This window comes from Cyprinus carpio, chromosome B22 (genome assembly GCF_018340385.1).
Source record: "Cyprinus carpio isolate SPL01 chromosome B22, ASM1834038v1, whole genome shotgun sequence".
In the NCBI taxonomy this organism is placed as follows: domain Eukaryota; kingdom Metazoa; phylum Chordata; class Actinopteri; order Cypriniformes; family Cyprinidae; genus Cyprinus; species Cyprinus carpio.
Genome location: NC_056618.1, coordinates 18,878,962 through 18,899,921, shown reverse-complemented (window position 1 = coordinate 18,899,921; position 20,960 = coordinate 18,878,962). Strand labels below are relative to the sequence as shown.

General features: G+C 35.2%; 3 protein-coding genes across 4 annotated transcripts in view; all 3 read left to right on the top strand.

The window, feature by feature from the left end:
* The first annotated feature begins 70 nt into the window (after positions 1-70).
* Positions 71-3,448, top strand: gcga (glucagon a). Its single transcript, XM_019065527.2, has 6 exons — positions 71-381; positions 467-580; positions 783-938; positions 2,053-2,169; positions 2,646-2,789; positions 2,920-3,448. The coding sequence occupies exons 2-6, from the start codon at positions 492-494 to the stop codon at positions 2,942-2,944; spliced, it is 531 nt and encodes a 176-aa protein (XP_018921072.1). The 5' UTR covers positions 71-381; positions 467-491; the 3' UTR covers positions 2,945-3,448.
* A 2,389-nt stretch (positions 3,449-5,837) lies between these two features.
* LOC109047822 (ethanolamine-phosphate cytidylyltransferase-like) lies at positions 5,838-14,817 on the top strand. Its single transcript, XM_019065490.2, has 13 exons — positions 5,838-6,114; positions 7,427-7,515; positions 7,606-7,767; positions 8,522-8,588; positions 8,692-8,776; positions 8,870-8,911; positions 9,216-9,354; positions 9,496-9,578; positions 10,105-10,182; positions 11,643-11,708; positions 12,856-12,921; positions 13,006-13,094; positions 13,190-14,817. The coding sequence occupies exons 1-13, from the start codon at positions 6,008-6,010 to the stop codon at positions 13,302-13,304; spliced, it is 1,188 nt and encodes a 395-aa protein (XP_018921035.1). The 5' UTR covers positions 5,838-6,007; the 3' UTR covers positions 13,305-14,817.
* Positions 14,818-17,342: 2,525 nt separating this feature from the next.
* LOC109047863 (guanine nucleotide-binding protein G(o) subunit alpha-like) overlaps positions 17,343-20,960 on the top strand; it is a 29,796-nt gene continuing 26,178 nt past the window's right edge. The window contains exons 1-2 of one of the 2 annotated variants that reach the window (XM_042749167.1): positions 17,343-17,958; positions 19,244-19,335. In XM_042749167.1, coding sequence (XP_042605101.1) covers positions 17,829-17,958; positions 19,244-19,335 — 222 coding nt within the window. In that variant the 5' untranslated portion in view covers positions 17,343-17,828. Of the gene's footprint in view, positions 17,959-18,693; positions 19,148-19,243; positions 19,336-20,960 lie in introns of those variants that run through there. The other variant, XM_042749168.1, reaches the window with a different exon arrangement.

Sequence of the window (20,960 nt, the reverse complement as noted above, 5' to 3'; positions counted from 1 at the left end):
CCATTTGTCACGTTCTCATGGACAGACTATCCATCTCCCCTCTTGATTTTCGCCTACAGTAGCACTTCATGCATTATTTTTCTCTGGGTTTATTTGCGAAAGTCTCCATCCTGCTGTCTCACACCTCCAGGACGGCTCTTATCTAGAGGTACTTTGGCACATCTCTCTCTTTAAGCAAACACGAGCGGTTTCATCCAGAGCGGGTAATGGACTGACACTAATAGATCTGAACGCACATGTACGTGTGTGTGGGGGCTGCCGAGACGGGACGGCCCACCTGGACCGACTATATAAGACCCAGACCATTGAGAAGAGCAGCACGAAACCAGCAGGAGAAGAGCGAGGAGAAGATCCAAACACACTCAACTCTTCCATCCATTGGTAAGTTGAAGGACCTCTGTGAGAGACCCAAAGCCTCGTAGATCTTCGGTTGGTTTCAAAAGTGGTTTTTCTCTCATTTTTACAGAACGTGTGTGTTCAGAGCTCTCAAAATGAAAGGCGTCCAATATCTCGCTGGTCTTCTTCTGCTCCTCTTTGTTCAAGACAGCATCTGCGTCCCACTGCAAGACGACAATGCAAGGTTGGAGAAATGGTTTTTCATGGTGTTTCATGTCCTTTAAAGTTTGTTTCTGAGCAATAAGTAACTGAGCTGAAAATATTTTCCTAGTGAAACATGAAATTTTATACTTTTTTAGCTGTTTGAGGACTTTCTGTTTGGAAATGTGGGCATTGTTTTGGTCAGTTTACGTTATGTAACACTCATATATCGTCTGGTCGTGCAGCACAGAGACAGTAGAAGGTCTTCTGGCGAGGGGTCAGGGGTTCACGACCGCGAAGAGACATTCTGAGGGAACTTTCTCCAACGACTACAGCAAATACTTGGAGACCAGGAGAGCGCAAGACTTTGTTCAGTGGCTCATGAACTCGAAGAGAAATGGGTATGTATGATTACAGTGTGAGGTCATGCACAGAATTGTTAAAATTTTGTTAAAATTATCCAACATTTGGTGTAAAAGAAAAAACTAGACATATTTACAAATCAAGTAAAAAAACATCCAGTTTTTTAATAGAATGTATCAAAATGTATCAAATAAAATAAGAATAAAACAAACAAAAAAAATCACATACACTGTATATACTTTCTAAAAAAAAATACACAACATATATATATATATATATATATATTATAAAATATACTACAGAACGTTATCACATTTATCTAATTAATTTATATAATATATTGACAATATATATATATATATATATATATATATATATATATATATACACACAATATATAGAAATATAAAATAATCTGTTTAGTATATTTTTTTTGTATATTGTACTTCTATGTATTTATTTACGTATAATATAAGAATTATATAAGTAGATAATTATATAAGTAATATTAAAACAATATATAATGTATAGGACACACACAAACACATATATGAATATACTGTATATAAAAACCTTATGTAAATACAGTAACATGTATACAAACAATATTAAAATATCAGTTATATTTATTAATATTTATATTATAAAAACTGTAATATAATACTATATGTATGTTATACTGTATGTATGTTATGTGTGTTACATAGATTGTTTTATAATATTTCATTTATAATATTATACAAATTTAACAATATAACGCGATGATTATGTAATGCAATAATTATATGAATATTACATTGAATTTTATGATTTTATAATTTTATTTTAAGAATTGTTTTGTATAAAAAATACAATTTACACATTATAATATTTAATATTTATTATGATATTTATAAATATGCATATATCATTATATTATTTCATTCATTACATAATAATAACAATAATAATAATAATAGATTTAAAAACTATATATATATATATATATATATATATATATATATATATATATATATTATCGTATTTTATTTGAAGGACTAACACTTACAGACTTTAGTATATATATTAGCCTTAACGGTAGCAGAGTTTAGTAGCTCAGATTCACACATTGCATGAATTATTTCTCACACAAACTCTCTTTTTTTCCTCCAGTGGTTCGACCAAACGTCATGCTGAGGGAACCTACACCAGCGACGTCAGCTCCTACCTGCAGGACCAGGCGGCTCAGAACTTTGTGGCCTGGCTAAAATCTGGACAGCCCAAGCAAGAGTAGGCCTCCGCGCTTCTAGTCCCACCTTCAGTGCCTTATAGAGTGTGAAAGAGATGGAAATAAAGAGAAAGAGCGAATGTGTGTGCGTGCGTGCATGCAAGAGAGTAAACTAGCCCAACTGACTGCTTCATCAGGCTTTCTCCTGCCCAGCATCTGTCTCTTTTCTAACGCACCCTGTCCAACCTCACTGCCAAATGCTAATGCTAATAAATAGCGCTGAAACCAGGCTGTGTGCTTCTGGTTATCTTCCTCTGCTAATGTCTTCTGCTTCTGTGCCAATCAAACAAATACTACAAAATGCTGCAAAGATGCTAATTATAACCAAACATCACGAAACTAATACCACAAACTTTCTCACAAACTTACCGGCTACATGCTAAAGCTAAACTGTGCTAAGCTGCTTCTAAAATGAGTTTAAACTTTTGAAAAAGTGTCATGTGCACATGCTAACAAGATGTTTACCGCATATGCGCAGTGTTACAGAGAACAGAGGCGCAAATTTGCCGAGCAGGAGGCATGTAGACGGCAGTTTCACCAGTGACGTCAACAAGGTCTTGGACAGCATCGCTGCCAAGGAGTATTTACAATGGGTGATGAACTCTAAGACGTCAGGGACAAGGTAAAGCCCTCTCTGGTGGCTAACAACACAGATATGCTAAAGATATATGAATATTATGAATGCTAATCAGTACAAGAAGAAACTATGGGTGTATTTTAAGAAGGTTTTATGTGGTTATTGTCTTTTCTAGTGGCAAACGTGGAGGAAATCAGTGAGGAACCAGAGGGCTTCCCTGCAAGAGCTTAAATTTGGATCCTAAAGGGGATTCGATCATCAAAATGAATGAAAGCCATATCGCATACAGGCAAAATGGAAACAACTCTTGAAATCAAAAGCCATTTTATTAATTTTTATTTTTATTTTTAAACCTCTGAGCACTGTGGTTGTTATTTATTTTCCCTTAGTGTTAAAGAACATCATGTTAGTTATGATAAGAGAAACAGGAATATTTTTCTATAGGTTTGAACTATTTTCTTTGTGTGCGATAAAAACAAACTCAGGTGAATGCACTAAACACTCAGGTAAAAAAGTGAAATTTTACGTGTGCAACCACTGTATCAAAGTGCCATAGAAATGGTGTCTTGCTCTGCAAAACAAACTTTTTCATATTTCACCCGAGCTTGTTGTTGTACCTATAGCGCCACCTAAAGGATGTCTGTAACAATAAATGCTTTAGCAGATTCAGTTTATTATATGTGCAAACCATGAGAAAAACTGACAAGTTTATTGAAGTTATTTATATATTTATGTAAGGATTTTATGGTTGTAATAAAACAATAGTTATATTTCTGAAATAAGCAAGATTCCTATATTTAATATAAGTAAAATACATTTTCTAATGTTTTTATTTTTTATAAATAACAAGTATTTTCGTTTATTTTTTAGATGTTGCAAACTTTGCCAATTATTATGACATAATTATGCTCATATTGGTTTAAGTAGTTGAATCCTAATGTGAAGGATAAAGCAGCTTTTCAAATATTTTAAGAAAATATTTTTTCTCCGCAGTTGATCAGAAAAAAAATATAAGAAATAATATGTTTTAAAAAATAAATATAAAGAAATTTTCAAATATTCAAAAATATATATTTTTTGCAATTGATCAGAGAAAAACATCTGAGATGAAAGAGAGAAAGAAAGAAATGATTTTAGAAAATGTATTATTACTGATTTAACTTTAGAATATTTTTTTCTTTGCAATTGATCAGAAAAAAAAAACCTAAAGAAAATAAATATAAAAAATAGTATAAAATACTCAAATTTATATATACACTCACCTAAAGGATTATTAGGAACACCTGTTCAATTTCTCATTAATGCAATTATCTAATCAACCAATCACATGGCAGTTGCTTCAATGCATGTAGGGGTGTGGTCCTGGTCAAGACAATCTCCTGAACTCCAAACTGAATGTCAGAATGGGAAAGAAAGGGGATTTAAGCAATTTTGAGCGTGGCATGGTTGTTGGTGCCAGACGGGCCGCGGTCTGAGTATTTCACAATCTGCTCAGTTACTGGGATTTTTCACGCACAACCATTTCTAGGGTTTACAAAGAATGGTGTGTGAAAAGGGAAAAACATCCAGTATGCGGCAGTCCTGTGGGGCGAAAATGCCTTGTTGATGCTAGAGGTCAGAGGAGAATGGGCCGACTGATTCAAGCTGATAGAAGAGCAACTTTGACTGAAATAACCACTCGTTACAACCGAGGTATGCAGCAAAGCATTTGTGAAGCCCACAACACGCACAACCTTGAGCCGGATGGGCTACAACAGCAGAAGACCCCACCGGGTACCACTCATCTCCACTACAAATAGGAAAAAGAGGCTACAATTTGCACAAGCTCACCAAAATTGGATAGTTGAAGACTGGAAAAATGTTGCTTGGTCTGATGAGTCTCGATTTCTGTTGAGACATTCAGATGGCAGAGTCAGAATTTGGCGTAAACAGAATGAGAACATGGATCCATCATGCCTTGTTACCACTGTGCAGGCTGGTGGTGGTGGTGTAATTGGTGTGGGGGGTGTTTTCTTGGCACACTTTAGGCCCCTTAGTGCCAATTGGGCATCGTTTAAATGCCACGGCCTACCTGAGCATTGTTTCTGACCATGTCCATCCCTTTATGACCACCATGTACCCATCCCTCTGATGGCTACTTCCAGCAGGATAATGCACCATGTCACAAAGCTCGAATCATTTCAAACTGGTTTCTTGAACATGACAATGAGTTCACTTTACTCTAATGGCCTCCACAGTCACCAGATCTCAACCCAATAGAGCATCTTTGGGATGTGGTGGAACGGGAGCTTCGTGCCCTGGATGTGCATCCCACAAATCTCCATCAACAGCAAGATGCTATCCTATCAATATGGGGCCAACATTTCTAAAGAATGCTTTCAGCACCTTGTTTGAATCAATGCCACGTAGAATTAAGGCAGTTCTGAAGGCGAAAGGGGGTCAAACACCGTATTAGTATGGTGTTCCTAATAATCCTTTAGGTGAGTGTATATATTGATCCGAGAATAACATCTGGAACGAAAGAAAGAAAAATAAATTATTTTTTAAGAAAATATTATATTTATATTTTTTTTTTAAGAAAATATATATTATTATTATTATATATTATTCTTTGCAATTGCAAGTAACTAGATATTCAATAAAAAATATTACTAAAATAAATTACCACCACTTCAATATATACTGTACGATTTAAATTGTCTGTATTTAAATTAAAAAACTAATTATAAGCTATTAAACATTTTAATAATAGTTTTTTAGTATTTCTGAAAAGAGCAGGATTTTTTTTTTTTTTGCAACACATTTTTTATTTTATTTTTGTTTATTATACCATGAAACGTTATTTTCAATTTTCATTTTTTTTTTTTAAGTGTATTTATTTATTTGAAGTTAATTAGAAAAAAAGCAATCTGAGATATTTACTTTAAGGAATATGAAAAAGAAGAAGAAAAAAAAGAAGGAAATAATTTTCATGTCAAAATAGCAAACACTATCTTGCACAGTTTATAGCGTATGTAAAGAAACTCAAACACTTGATGAAGATGTTCACTCTTTTTTTTCGTTCGTGGGAGTTCATCATATCCGCGACACTCGCACGGCGTCACTTCCTAAGGGGGCGGGGTATCGTAAGGACGCGTGTTGTTTGCGTGTTGCGCACTAGATTTCTGGAAGGACGTAGAGCCGCTGCCGGTGTCGTTCATATCAACACGGAGCGTTCCAGCTGTTAATAACGTCTGTCCGGAGACTTTACACGCGTTCAGGACATGATCAGGAACGGAAGCCATGCGGTGGAGGAGGAGAAGGACCAGGGAGAGCCGAGCTCCTCCGGCCAGAAGAGGAAGCGGGTGATCCGGGTGTGGTGTGACGGCTGGTGAGTGAGTGCACACACGGTCATATGTGCTCGAAGTGTGCACACTGCATCTCTAACTGTACAGCACATAAAAACAGCAGGAACGAGTCTCATTATGTTAGAAATCAACAAAAGAAGTAACTTAGTATAGTTGCGCTGGGGTGGTTTTACCATGGTATGATTATAGCGTCACATATCGTATTACTGTGGTAATTTGAAATCGATCATGGTTACGCTACTAAAATTAATACTATGCTATGATATTTAAAAGTCGCATTATTCACTGTTTTTACATTGTATTTGAAAACAAAAACATGGTATTACCACAGTGCATGTGCAAAAACATAGTAGTACCACAGTATAGTGGTCAGACTGCGGTACTGTTGTACTTTGATCGTTTCCATGGAATTGAATGGTTATTATATTTAAGTACCATGGTATTTATATGGTACAGCAATGGCATTTTAAAGAATACCATGGTATGCATGTTCAAAATCATGGTATTATCACAGTTTACATCTTTCCAAAGATCTAGTACCCAGTACCATGGTACTTTTTGTTAGTGTGAGTTAGTTAAAAGGTTTGAAGAATGATCAGACATTTGATATTTCATTATTAGAAAGTCCTTTTCAGTAATTACATCAAAACTGAAATGAAATAAAATACATATTTAGATGAAAAGAAGACATTTTGCTAACTCAGAGTTGAACGACTTTAAAAATACTAAAACTACGACTGAAATAAAAATTGATTAAAGCTTTATAGACACATTTTTAAAAGTGACAAAATCTCAAGTGCTAAAATTAAAACTGAAAATATAATAAGAGCTCATTTGAATGAATTGATGTTATAATAGTATACAAATAAATAACACACTGGGTCATGGGTTTTGGGGTCATGTGATTTTTCTGAGAACTGTTATGGGTTTCTCATACCTACGATTATAGTTCACAAAGGCGCAGAAATGATACCCTTTATGTTTAAAGATTATATATTCCTCCAATTCATTTAACCCCAGCATTCAATTGTGACTGATGAAGCAACTGCAGTTATAAATAACACATAGTGTGAAGTGTGGTGCTCAGCAAAGGCTCATGGGAATGGAATTGGAAATGATATCCCCATGTAATCCCATCGACCCAGCTAATGATATTACTGGGGGAAAGGTCTCGTGGTGGTTAGATAACGCACCCGTCTCTAGTTACAGTTATGTGTACAGCTTTTTATCGGACTCTTATGAAAGCAGTTATTCATTACATCACCTGTGTGGTTTCTTTAAACAGAGGTCATGTTTTCTTGACCTTGTATCTAAAGTCCACGTGTGTCTCCACAGCTATGACATGGTGCACTACGGTCACTCTAACCAGTTACGACAGGCCAAAGCCATGGGAGATTATCTCGTAGTTGGAGTCCATACAGACGGTATGCATCACAATTTCAGACCTTCACGTAAAGTCACTGTAATATATAAACTGAAAAAAAATGCTCATTTATTTTTTCTTTCACGTTCAGAGGAAATAGCCAAGCACAAAGGTCCACCGGTCTTCACGCAGGCCGAGCGTTATAAAATGATACGCGCCACTAAGTGGGTGGATGAGATTGTGGAGGGGGCACCGTATGTTACTACGCTGGAGACGCTGGACAAGTACAACTGTGATTTCTGCGTGCACGGAGGTGAGGGCATCCTTTAGACACTTTTAGACATCCATATTAATCATTTCAGTATCTTTAAAGATGCTGTATTTTACAGTTTTGTGAAATTTTATTCCTTGAAGTACGCTTATTTTCATCCCAAATGGTTAGAATTTAGTTTTTCGTAACCTTTTTCATCCTGTTTCTGATTCTTAGAATTGAACATCCTGTGTTTGTTACAGTTCCTTTTTGTACTTTTCCTTTTCACTCATCAAATGCACGTTAGTTTATATGTCAGGTCAGCTTTAGTTACTGAATAGGCACTGTGTTAAATATAATATTAACATGTCATTAACACGTTAATACAAAATTAACATATGCGGCCTTATGCCGATGTGCTGATGATTGTGATGTCATATTCATGACTATTTCTAAACGACGTATATTTTTAGTTTATTTTGAGCAAATTATCTTGGGGTTTAAAGACCCGTTCACACCAAGAACTATAACTATAAAAATCAGCAATTGAAAAAAACAAGCTGCGCAAAACCACAATCATATTTTGCGAATGTTTTGGCAACTTGTCAGTGAACAACGGCTCTGTGTAGTAAATGCTGCTCCACTTTAAAGCACGCATGTGTAGCGATTTACCGCTGATTACAGAACCGGCTTTACTGACGAGATGCGCATTAAATATCGTGCCAATATTTATCGTGCATCCCTAATATACTTTCAAAATAGTTAAAATTGTACCAAAATTTAATTGAATCTGTAATAATATCATATCTTTTGCTAGATGACATCACACTGACCGTGGACGGGAAAGATACATACGATGAAGTGAAGAGAATGGGCCGATACAGGTAAAGTCCAATGGGCCTCAGACATACACCTGTGGCACACCACTAAATTTTGACCCAACGGTGTGTGTAACGGTTGCCGTGTGTGTTTTTTTTTCATCAACAGGGAATGTAAACGTACACAAGGTGTGTCTACGACAGACCTAGTGGGTCGTATGCTCCTGTTAACGAAATCGCATCACAGTAATGTTGTGAGTAGACTTTATCGTTGATTGTGTGTGTAGATAAGCATTACGTAAAGACTTTCTGTCAGTCCCCGATTCATATTCTCCTCTCTCTCACAGGATAACGCAGACTACCAGCTCCACAAAGATAACTTTGGGAAGGTGGGTTGATCTGCTTATGTGCAGATTAATATTTTTAATGATATATTGTAGTCTGCTGTCATATACAGGTTTGACCATTAGAGGTCAGGGCTTACCTACATTATATCCATCTATAAATAGTTTTGCTTGGTAATGTCACATATTACAGTCATTTAATAGGTTGGGAATGGCATTTTATGTTGCTTTGAATTCCAGTTGGGGAACATACTGTACATAACTTGACTTTTATATGTGGTAAACATGTTAATTGGAATAATCTGGCATTTGCAAATGCAAAAATGTATTATGTATCTGTTCTCCTCAGGGTCCTAAAGGGCACAGCCCCTGGACTGGGGTCTCTCAGTTCCTGCAGACATCTCAGAAGATCATCCAGTTCGCCTCAGGAAAAGAACCACAGCCGGGAGACACAATTATTTATGTTGCCGGAGCTTTCGACCTCTTCCGTATCCTTTTAGAAACATGCCACTCCACACTTTGCTTCTGAAGACATCCAGAAAGCTAGGAAAAGTCATGAAAATTTCAGTTTAAAGTATGGGAACTCCTGTTATGCTTTTGTTTTGGCCTTGACTGTACGACCCGTATAGACATCGGTCACGTGGATTTCCTCGAGACTGTTCACAAACAAGCAGAGAAACCTTATGTCATTGTCGGACTACACTTTGACCAGGTGTGTTTCATAAAAATAGATGATATACGAGATTTTACAGACCTCTCCTCCCTCATGGGAATTGTCGAAAGGGCAAGATTTGCTGTGACAAGCTGCTTTTAATTCTTGCTAAAACTTTGATCAGACAGAAAACCTCATGAGAACCATAAAAAAGGGAGTTCAAAGTCACAACCTCAGCATGACGACATACAAACCTGTTTTACACCGTTTTTGAACTTCTTTGCTTCAGGGGAAACATGTGTTTAAGTTCCCTAAAATGAAAAATACCATACACATTACAGGTATGGTTACTACAGTGAAACTGTGGTACATTGTATTACTACTAAAAGACATAAGTGACTAAATTAGAATTGTGAATAGTTTTAAAATGGCTAAATTTTAGACCATTTGTTAGTGACATACCATAATAAACCTTTGGTAAGTGCATCTTAGTCGGTCTGTAATCGTCTTAGTGACTAGTGTGTCATTTAAATGGTTAGTAAATGTTATTATGTTTATGAATTGTATTTGTTTTATTGTTTCGCAGGAAGTGAACCGCTACAAAGGAAAGAACTACCCCATCATGAATATTCATGAGAGAACTTTGAGTGTGCTGGCTTGCAGAGTAAGTGCATAACTTATGCCTCAAGACATTTTTTTTGTGCACCAAACTTACTGCTGCCTTTTATAATTTATTGGTAGTTTGCGTAAATTACCATCTCCTCCAATCTTTTCTTAGCATTTTGCATAAATTACTGCCTCCTCCAGTCATTTTTTGTTTTTGGATTGTGCGTAATTTACTGTCTGCTTCAATCCCGTTTTATTATGTTGCACATTTCAAGTTGTTTTTGTATTCTTGACACTGTTGTTTAAGAACAGTGGGCCATTGTATTCAGAGACAGGGAGTTATATAGTACAAAAAAGAGAGTATGGGGGAAGAAACTGGGCAGGAACATCTCAAGGTCAAGAGAATAGATATCACAAGCAGTGATAAAAGTACATTTGTACTGCATACTTATTAAAAATCTCATGTCTTGAGCTAATCCAAACCATATTCAACTTAACCCTCTCATTCATCCTCAGCACACAAACTCTCATGGATCAGGCACATACTAGCATACCTAAAGCATGATGAAGCATTCAGACAGAACCCACACAAAACAAACTTCAGACCTCCCTCATACTGTAATATCAGTGCAAACCACACATGCATTCCTTTCTGAAAACTGCTGAATGATGGGAGGTTTCATTCGGCTTTAAGATTTAGAACTTTGGCTGATTTGGAAAGTTTTCGAATGTTTGAACCAAGAACTTTGAACTTGGGGATCTATAGAATTGTAGAACTTGAAGAACATGGTGAAGGGAGAACAATGAGAACATAAAGTTTATAACTTAGAGAACATAAAGAATATAGAACCAGGAGAACTTGCAGAACAAACTAAAAAGAGAGAACTATGAATTTGTAGAACCCTGAGAACTTAAAACGTAATGAAATTAAAAGACAGAGATTGTAGAACCTAGACAATGTAGAACTTAATGTAGAACGTATTATCTACAAAAATTTAAAGAATGTAAAACTTAAGGAACTTATAACTATAGAACTGGAGGACTTTGTGAGCTTGGAGAAGTCTGAAAACTTGAAAAGTAAGAAATTAAAAGTTAGTGAATGTAGAACCTAGGCAATGTAGAATTTAGAGAATGATAATTTGGAATGTAAAACAGGGAACTTAAAGCTATAGAACTGGAGAAATGTGTGTGCTAGGAGAACTCTGAAAACTTAATGGAAAGAAATAAAAGTTAAAGAACGTAGAACCTAGATAGTGGAGAACTTTAGAACTTGGAGAACTCTAAAAATGTACACTGAAATTAGAACTTTGAGAACTGGAGAACCTTATGAGGTTAAAGAACTTAGAACCTAAAGGTTGAAGAACTTGGAACCTAAAAATTACATCTTGAAGAAAGTAGAACCTTAACAGTTCAGAACTGTAAAACTTTAAGAATCTACTGTAGAACTTTGAGTTTAGTTTATAATCCGTCTTCTATTTAGGCCTTGGATGACCATCTTGTGATTCTTTTTTTCTTCAGTATGTGTCAGAGGTTGTGATCGGGGCTCCGTACGCAGTAGGAAAAGATCTTCTGGATCACTTTAAGGTACAGTACTAAACCGGTTCCCATTGTTCATTCACTGTAGAGAATAAAAATCTAGTTTTGGTGTAACCCGCTTCCAGACACAATAACACAATAAGAGGCTTGAATAGAATGTGGTTTGTGGGATTCTCACACTATGTTATTGAGATATAAAGCTGTGTGTGTGTGTGTGTATGTGTACAGCTCTGGGACAGCAGCCAGACTCAAAGGCTTTAGTGACTGAACACTATTTCAGCAATTCTGTGTTCTCCTACTTCGGGAACAATCTAGAGATTTACTGCTCGCCTCTTTAACCACAAACCCTCAAGCAGTTACAGAGAGTTCAACCGTGCATTATAGTTTAACTAAAAAAAAGCTTGAGACATTTTCTCTGTCCTGATGGGAAAAATACAAAGGACGCACATTATGGACATTATCAGTGTGTTGCTTTTTTTTTTTCTTTTTTTTTTTTTGTAAATATAAATGTAGGCTTATTGGTCTGTATATTTAAAGTATTATAATTTTTTTAATAATATTGAAATAGTTTAACTTTTTATTAAATTATATATATGGTTTTTATGGACATGTGGCACTGAAGAAAGAATGAATAAAATAATCTGCGATTGTCTGTTTAATTAAAAAATTATAAGTAGAGCTTAAATAGAGATATAAATGCTTATGTTCTTATTATCCTTATTTATAATTCTTTTAAATAATTTATTAATTTTTTTTTTTTTTTTTTTTTTTCAGTTTTAAATTTCAAAAGTTATAATTTTCATATCCATATTTTCTGTTGTACATTGAAATATTTGGATACATAATTTTAATTATAATTTATACATTTTAGATTTAGTTTGAACACTGTTTTTGTTCACACTGTGTTGATATTATAATATGACGTTATAATAATTGAAAATATCTGACAGTTATCTGATCTAAATGTGTCTCAACCAAGGTCATAGTTGACTAAAACTGAAACAAATTCAAGGCTTAAAAAATTTCATTCTAATTTTGTTTAACTTAGTTTGATTTAGTTTAAATCTGAAGTGACGCATACACACACATAACCAAAAGCTACTAAATATGACAAAAATGCACAACAAAATTGCTATTTAACTTTAAACGGAAAAAAATATAACCTGATTCATGTTCATTTTTTTTCTGGTTGTAGGTAGATCTGGTGTGTCATGGGAAAACAGAAGTGTTTTCTGACACAGACGGGACAGACCCTTACGCCGTGAGTAAAGTCTCCTAATATTCATCTCTCAGTGATCTTCACTTCCATAAAAACCCATTTTTTACCCATTGTCTCTCTTTGCAGGAGCCGAAGAAGAGAGGCATTTTCCGTGTCCTGGACAGCAGCAACAATCTGACCACCGACGTCATCGTGCAGAGAATCATTGAGAACAGGTTTGTGGGACAATACGAGCAAAACGTGAAAACATTGCTCATGGGAAATGTAACGAACGTATGCAAATGAGCCATGTCTCTCTTTGTCCCGGTAGGTTGCAGTTTGAGGCCAGGAACCAGAAGAAGGAAGCTAAAGAGATGGCCGTGATTGAGGCTCTGAAGAATAAAGAGGATTTGCAGAAGACCGAGGCGGCTATAACGAATAATTAACCAAACTGTCCAAACCAAACAAATCAAGGGCTTCATCATAGAACCAAAATTAACCCCGGACTGTTATATAAACACCCCAAACGAACAAAATGCCTGAGCTGAGGCTGCTTTTAAGTGGACATGGAGGAACGCAGACTTTTTTTTTTATATATCGTACGACTCTTGTTTGACGACAAAAGCACTTTGTTATGTGCGGAGAGGTTTTATAATAGCTATAAAATGGCTTGGAAGACATTCTCTCTGGATGGGAGGAACACTGAAAAACATTCAGCAACTACTTTTGCATCGTGTATGAAGGTTATGGGAGGGTTGTGTCATTTCCATCCGCACATATTTGTAGTTGAGCAGAGAAACGCTTTGTGAAGAAACACTTGATGTTGACTACAATAGCATGCATACTAGCTGTATTTTATGTTGGGATTCCTTTTTTTTATTATTGTTTTATATGCTGTGTCATGGAAATATATCCAGGTTACATTTTACCCCAAAATCAAAAGAGAAAAAATTTTTAGTTTTTTTTTTTTTCATAAAGAAATTTTCTTGTTTTAGGACTATTAAGACTTTTTATTTGCATTGTGATATTATTTTTTTTTTACATTTATTTTCTTATTTTATTTAATTTTTTGTTTGCAGTTCTCATTGTTTTCAGTAGTGATTCTTATTAGATTATCTTTATAGAAATCTTTTAATAGATATGTATAAATTAAGGATGTACTACCATGATATATAAATACTTTATAACTTAATATATGTTATCCTTTTTTTTTTTTAATTTTTTTTTTTTTTAATTTTGTGGTGAAATGTCATCCTGGCCATTTTTAACAGGTTTACCCCTGGCATATTTTATTCTAGTGGTGCTGTTGTGGTTTTACCTTTCTCATCATCAATGGACGTTTCATATGCGTGTCGTGCAAATAAAAAAAATCTCAGAACTAATCTCTGAAGTTTTGTCAACTATTGTTTCGTACACTGTCCACAGTCACATATCTGGCATTTTACTTTGTTTTACCACTTTTATTTTCACTTTCTTACCTTTGTTTGTTGTGACATGATCAAAGTCACAGCCAAAGACTCTTTAACCTCAGGTGATTGATGTCAGTTTGATGTCACGCTTTTTTTCATTTTAACATGTAACAAATAAGCTTTACAAACATCAGTCTGTAAACTAAGTTGATTGTTAAAAGTCAAACTTGCTTTTATCTCATATGTACTTTTATCTTGTTTTATGCGGTTTGTTGTCTGTTTTTGTTTTCAATGAATGTCAAAGCACCTTGCAATTGCGGCATGTTTTTAGTTTGTAACATTTCCTGCACATTTAGGGTGAATTGCTGTGAAAAAACAAAACACTAATTTAATGTTTTTAGATTGCAGAAATGTTGAGTGACCAATTCTGAATGTGGTGTTAATGTCTTCAGACAATCTATAATTTATCATCCCATGCATCACAAACCGTAAATCATCAAAACACATCCATTAATTGCAAATTAAATTGCAATAAAAATGTATGAAAACAGCTTGTTCTGACGATTGTTTGACCATTATTGCATTAAGTGCATAAAAATCTAATTACTGAATCTAATTTAGTCAATGTGTAGATTATATATCAGTGATGGTATAAAGTATATTAGTGATACTTAATTGACATTTAAGTGAAAAAGTTTAAACTGAATTTCAAGGCAGGTTTGAATTTGTGTGGTCACTGATTGAAGTATATTTTTAATTTTTATTTAGGTTTGTTTTTGTTTGTGTGGTCACTGATTGTATAAAGAAAATGTTTATGATTATTAATATAAAATAAACGTGTTTTATTGTTTATTTAAGCTGATACTTGAGAAGTATTTTTTGGCTGATTCCATGTTTAGGTTTTTTTTGTTTTATTTATTGATTTTTTATTTTATTGTTTACTTTGTAGCAATGTTATGGTGTTTGTTGTTGTTTGGTTGTAATTACTTTTTATTGTTTTTTTGTTTTTTTTTTTTTTTTTTTGATTTGTTTGTTTGTTTGTTTTTGTTTGGTTGTTATTGTTTTTGTTGTTGTTTGGTTGTAATTACTTTTATCGTTTTTACTTTATTCTGTTTTTCAGATTTTTTGTATAATGAGTTACACAGACTGTCAGCAGCAACTCTTGCGTCTTTTTTTTATTTTTTATAATGCATCAAACAATGAACAGACAAATGACAAAACAGACAGAACTTCTATAGGAATGAAAGTATATAAATTCTTCATGTAAAGTTATTTTTAATGTAATAAGAGATAGATAATTATAAAGAGAATGACTTATTAAAGATATAAATAGCATAATAATCATGTATCAGAGGCATTACAAAATAAATCATCATAAGATTTCAAAAATCTGTCACTTTTCTGGTTTTTAATCCACCTAAGAGATTTGAGAAATGCATCAATTTCAACTAAGAAATGTGAAAAAGTAGGCTGCGAGGTTAAAAAAAAAAAAGTAGTCACCTTTCGGAACGTTATACATTTTATTTTGGTTGATTTGTCTCTTGATAAAAGTTTGATGACATTTTATATTGTTTTGATAGGATGGGACCAGGTTTTTGTGAACAGACTTATATTTTTTTAAAAGACAAAGGTGACCTGAGTGTTTCATCAATATTAAAAAATGAGCAAGAACTATTCCATTATTTGCCCTTTTAAACCATGTAGAAAGAATATCTTAAAAATAGATTTATGGTCTTATTAATACAAATTTATCAGAGCTTGTTCCATCTTAAAAGGTTTATGTGGTGCCCAAAAACTGTGGGTGTAGCATCTTTATTTTCCAAGCAAGAAGTGCTTGTTGAGTGAGATGGAATTGGACAGAGCTAGACTGGCAACCTACTTTAAGCAAGTAGTTATATTTTAATAAAAAGGGAAGGCCACCAATTTTGTAAGAAAAAAATGATTTGGGATTTAAAAATGATATATATACAAGAATTCCTGGGATTTGTTAAAAAATCATTTAATCCAATTATATCGGATCCTAAGAAGGTGTTCACTGAAATCACTAAAAATCTAACACTTCAAGTCCACCTGAGAAATTTCCAGACTATGGAAAAGGACTGGTTAAGTTTACCTTTAATAAAAAGGGGATGCCACCAAGGTTAAAAAATATGATTTTCCATAAAACATGATTTATAATCTATATTATATATACGAAGTCCAGAAAAAAAATTGTAAATATCCTTTAGCAGTAGACTTCATTAACTAAAAAAAGAGAAAGAGAAGGATATTAAAGGACAAAATGAGATAATCCTTTGCTTTAGACCTTTAGCAGTAAAAACAACTCTCCCATAAGAAAGGATATAACAAAAGGGAAAGGTCTCTGCTTTTGGAGCAAAGATTAAAGAAAGGTCTCTTTGGAGCCAAAGATTATTAAACGAGATTTTTAGTTTTTTTGACCCTGCTAGAAAAATTAAGCTGTTGTCTGGTTGCAAAATGTTTTGTTAAATAAATACCCAGGTACTTTACAGTCTCTTTTACTGAGATACCATCAATTAAAGCATCATCACTTTTGTAAAGCGTCATTATCTAAGATGGATATACCTTCCAGGCATTGTTCATGGATAATACTTAACGATAACCTAAAGGTGTTCACTGTATCACTAAAAATCTAACTTGTTCAGGTCTGTGTGAAGTCTTGTTTGATAAAAAACCTCTTAGAAGTACTGAAACTAACTAAGAAAGAGCTGCTGATATCTCTATAAAACATTTCAATAACATTGATAAAAAAGTCACCAAAACCAAATAATCTGAGAGTCTGCAAAAGAAATCCATGCTCAAGGGTGTCAAAAGCTTTATAAAAGTCTAGGAAAAGAATCATAGCTTTAGAATGTATAAAATCTGCATAATCTAAAAGGTCTAAAATAAGTCTTATATTAGAGCTTTAGAATGTATAAAATCTGCATAGTCTAAAAGGTCTAAAATAAGTCTTATATTCTTACTGATGTGCCTATGTTTTATAAAACCTGATTGTGTCTCAGCAACCAACTGATTTAGTTTGTGGCTTTTAACTCTCGCATCTCAGGTGACAAAGTTCCACAAACATCACGTCACTTCCTTCCTAAAGAAAGCGGACACCCCCAAAAGAGACGCTCTGTAGGCGACACACACCGTAGTTTGCGCGTAATGAACAGGTAGAGCTGTGTTGTGGATTACGAGTGTTTGCGCGGCGTCTGACAGTGTTTTCGTGAGATCACAATGGACACAATGATCCCGAACCAGCAGGAGTGCTGAGCCTGACGAAATTAACCGGGAACAGGCGAATTTGAAACTTTTTTCTCTTTCCCCCTGTACGATCGGGACCGTCCCAGCCTCTCTCTCTCTCTTAGATTTGGAATCAGATCTTTACAAAACCACACGCGCAATTGACTTTGGTGTCATTTTACGCGCTATCCGGAGGGACTTTGTATAAGACCGCGGGGGGATCTCGCCGGGACGTTTTTACGCGACTTTGAACTTTCCTCTTCGGTTCCATCCGTGATGTTGGGATTTCTGCTGGATCTTTAGCTATGAGCTCTGGATATGGGTCTGTGTCTGGGCTCAGAGGTGACAGAGGAGGGAAAGAAGGCGAAGATCCACAGCTCGCAGATAGACAGAGATCTGTTCGAGTACGCCAAGAGAGAGATGAACCTGGTGAAGATCCTCATGCTGGGTAAGAAGCTCCCATTCAGATGTTTGTTTATCTACCTATTGCTTTTGGTAGAAATAAGATGGGTTTTGATGTTTACATGTGCCTTCTTGTGCATTAGAAACCTTATTTTGGGTACTTTAGTTTATTTTTAACTAAAAGATTGTGGGTTTGAATCCCAATTTATTGGTTCAGCAACAGATTTGGACTTGTAATTAAAAGTTATCACTTTAAATAGCCAATCTGTTCTGGTAACTCTAAGAATGTAGGTTTAAACCCCAGATTTGGTTGGAAACCTACCTACAGGTTGTAGGTTTGAACCCCAGATCTGGGCAGAGATTGAAACTTCAGACTTGGGCAGGTAACAACATATTAGGGCTTGTACCTCCTGCAAACCCCCAAAAATGGTGTTACCTGCCCAGATCTGAAGTTTTAGCTGATGTGTATAAAAGGTTGTAGGTTCAAGTCTCCGTTATGGGTTGAAACTAAAAGGTTGGTGGGTTGAACCTTGAGTCTGGTCAGTGAAATGGAAGGTTGTTGCTTTAAAATATCAGATGCGTCCAGTTAACTGAAAATTTGTGGGTTTGAACATGAGAAATGGGGTGATATCTGCAAGGTAATTGGAGTAATTTGTTTTAATCTTCCAGTTGAGTGAAGTTTTGTGGGTTTTTGAAATCTGCAAGGCATTAGCTTCCATTCTGGGTTTAAATTTGATATTTGTGCAGGTAACTGGACAGTTTGAACCTTAGATCTGAGCTTGTAACTTAAAGATTGTGGGTTTGAATTTCACATTTGTGCATGGGAACTGAACCATTCTGGGTTTGAAAGTCAGATTTGTTCAGGTAACTAGACAGTTCTTGGTTCGATCCTCATATCAGGGTTGGTAATTAAAAGTTTGTGGGTTTGAATTTCATATTTGTGCAGGTAACTCAATGGCTCTAGGTTTGAAAGTCAGATTAGGTCTTAGTAACCTTAAGGTTGTGGGTTTGAATTTCACGTTTGTGCAAGTAATTGAAACATTCTGAGTTAAAACATCAGATTTGTGCAGGTAATTAAAAGAGTTCCAACCTCAAATCTTGACTCATATCTGAAGGGTGGCAGGTTTGAACCTCATATCTGGGCTGGTAACTGATAGGGTTGTGGGTTTGAACTTCAGGAAGAGTTGATTTATGAACGGTAAAGACTGTACTGTGGAACCAGACATTTATCTTGGGTTGATATAGCAGCACTGTACCGTTTTTAGGTTCTGTTGTTAAAATTGTAAACTAAATGACTGATTAGTAATGTTGAATGACCTATTTTGATGTAGGTGCTGCTGAAAGTGGGAAAAGTACACTGGTCAAACAGATGAAGATTATCCACAGTCATGGATTCACCAAACCAGAGCTAGCCAGTTTTAAGGTAAGACATTTTATGATGTTGTTTTCACAGACTCGCATGCAAGAGGTTAATTGCATTTAATAGAACATTTGTTCTGTGCTATATTTTGTCTGTGTGCGCTGTACTTCCTCTGCCATCTGGGAAATCAAGCCATTGTGTGTCTGGGGATTATTAAAAGTTCAAGGGGTCATTGGTTCAGCTGTGAAACAAGACCTCAGTTCAGTGGAAGACTGGATCTTGCCTCAGCATGTTTTTTGTTCTTTTTGGAAGAGAAAGCAGAAAGGGGAAGGAAACATATGGAAACTTAAAACACAGAAAAGTTTTTGGGTTTTTAAAGCATTAAAAATGGCTGACTTCCAAGAACATTTTCTCTATTGTTTGTTCGACACTTCTACTATAGTCTCATTGCACACCTTTTCTACTATAGTCTCATTGCACACCTTTTTTGACCTGTCACTCACAAGTGTTACCATGGCAACATAGTAAAGGTGCACTGCACACTGGCTCCATTAGAGTAACCTGTGGTCCATGTACGCCTTATCGCCATGAGAACAGAAAAGCGATTGATTTGCTCATTCATAGTAACCCGCAGCCAGCTGTGTTCTCAACATGATAATCAGCCCTGGTATCACTAAAACAGTTTTCACTTCGAGGCGAAATCTCATTTTTGGCAACAACAATAGTAGTGTTATTCAATCCCCTTCTTCAGTTAACCAAAAGACCCTAGGCTAGGGGTTGGCAGTATGAATAAAGTAATTTAATATCACCGTATATATGATGATCTTGTTATACTTTGCTTGAAATTCAATGGACAAAACCTTATTACTAGGCTACAAAAGGTTGTTGTATGGCTATATATAGACTTTACAGTTCAGCTTGCAAAAGTAAAGACTTTTTATTTTGACTTCATCAAACTTTGTTGGGCCACATACGGAGCCTTGCTGTATCCTGAAATCAAAATGTGACTTAAACACTGCTTGTCTTCATTTACTACAAAACTATGCTATTGTATGACACCTTTGTTTTGACTGACAGGTTAAAAGAAATGTACTAGGAGTTTGTTGACTTTAGAGAATGTGCATGTTGGCTGCAGGATGCACAGAAAAATGCTATCTAATGTTTCTTGAGAGAATGCTACCTTTCTGAAACATCCCTTAGTATTTCATTTCCTCACACTTAATAAAAGCCACTTTAATCTTTTGGAATTCAGGAATTTGTCCATCCAATATTTGTGCACTGATGTTTATCAAGATAATGGATTGTTAGCAAACATGTTTCTAATCAGATCTTTCTCCAGTTGTTTTATAAATCAGCTGATTTTGTCAAAAACGGACGGTCAGTCGTATATCCTGTGAAATGCCAGGTGCAGATCTGCATGTGTGCTTGCTTGGGTTAAACAGACTTTGTGTGTACCATGTTCTCCTCATTAAACCTTCCCTCAGGGTCTGTTTGTGTTAGCTACACTTTACTGTGAGCTTGAATTAGATTGATGGACTGAGAATATGCAAGTGGTGTTTTGAAGACCCTCAGGGAATGCTTTAAAACCTCAATGACAGACTATTAGCTCCAGTCGAATGCAAAGGGATCATCAGGATGGTTAACTAGATGTCTAGTCATCAAGCAACCAGCTAGCTGATTTTTAGTGG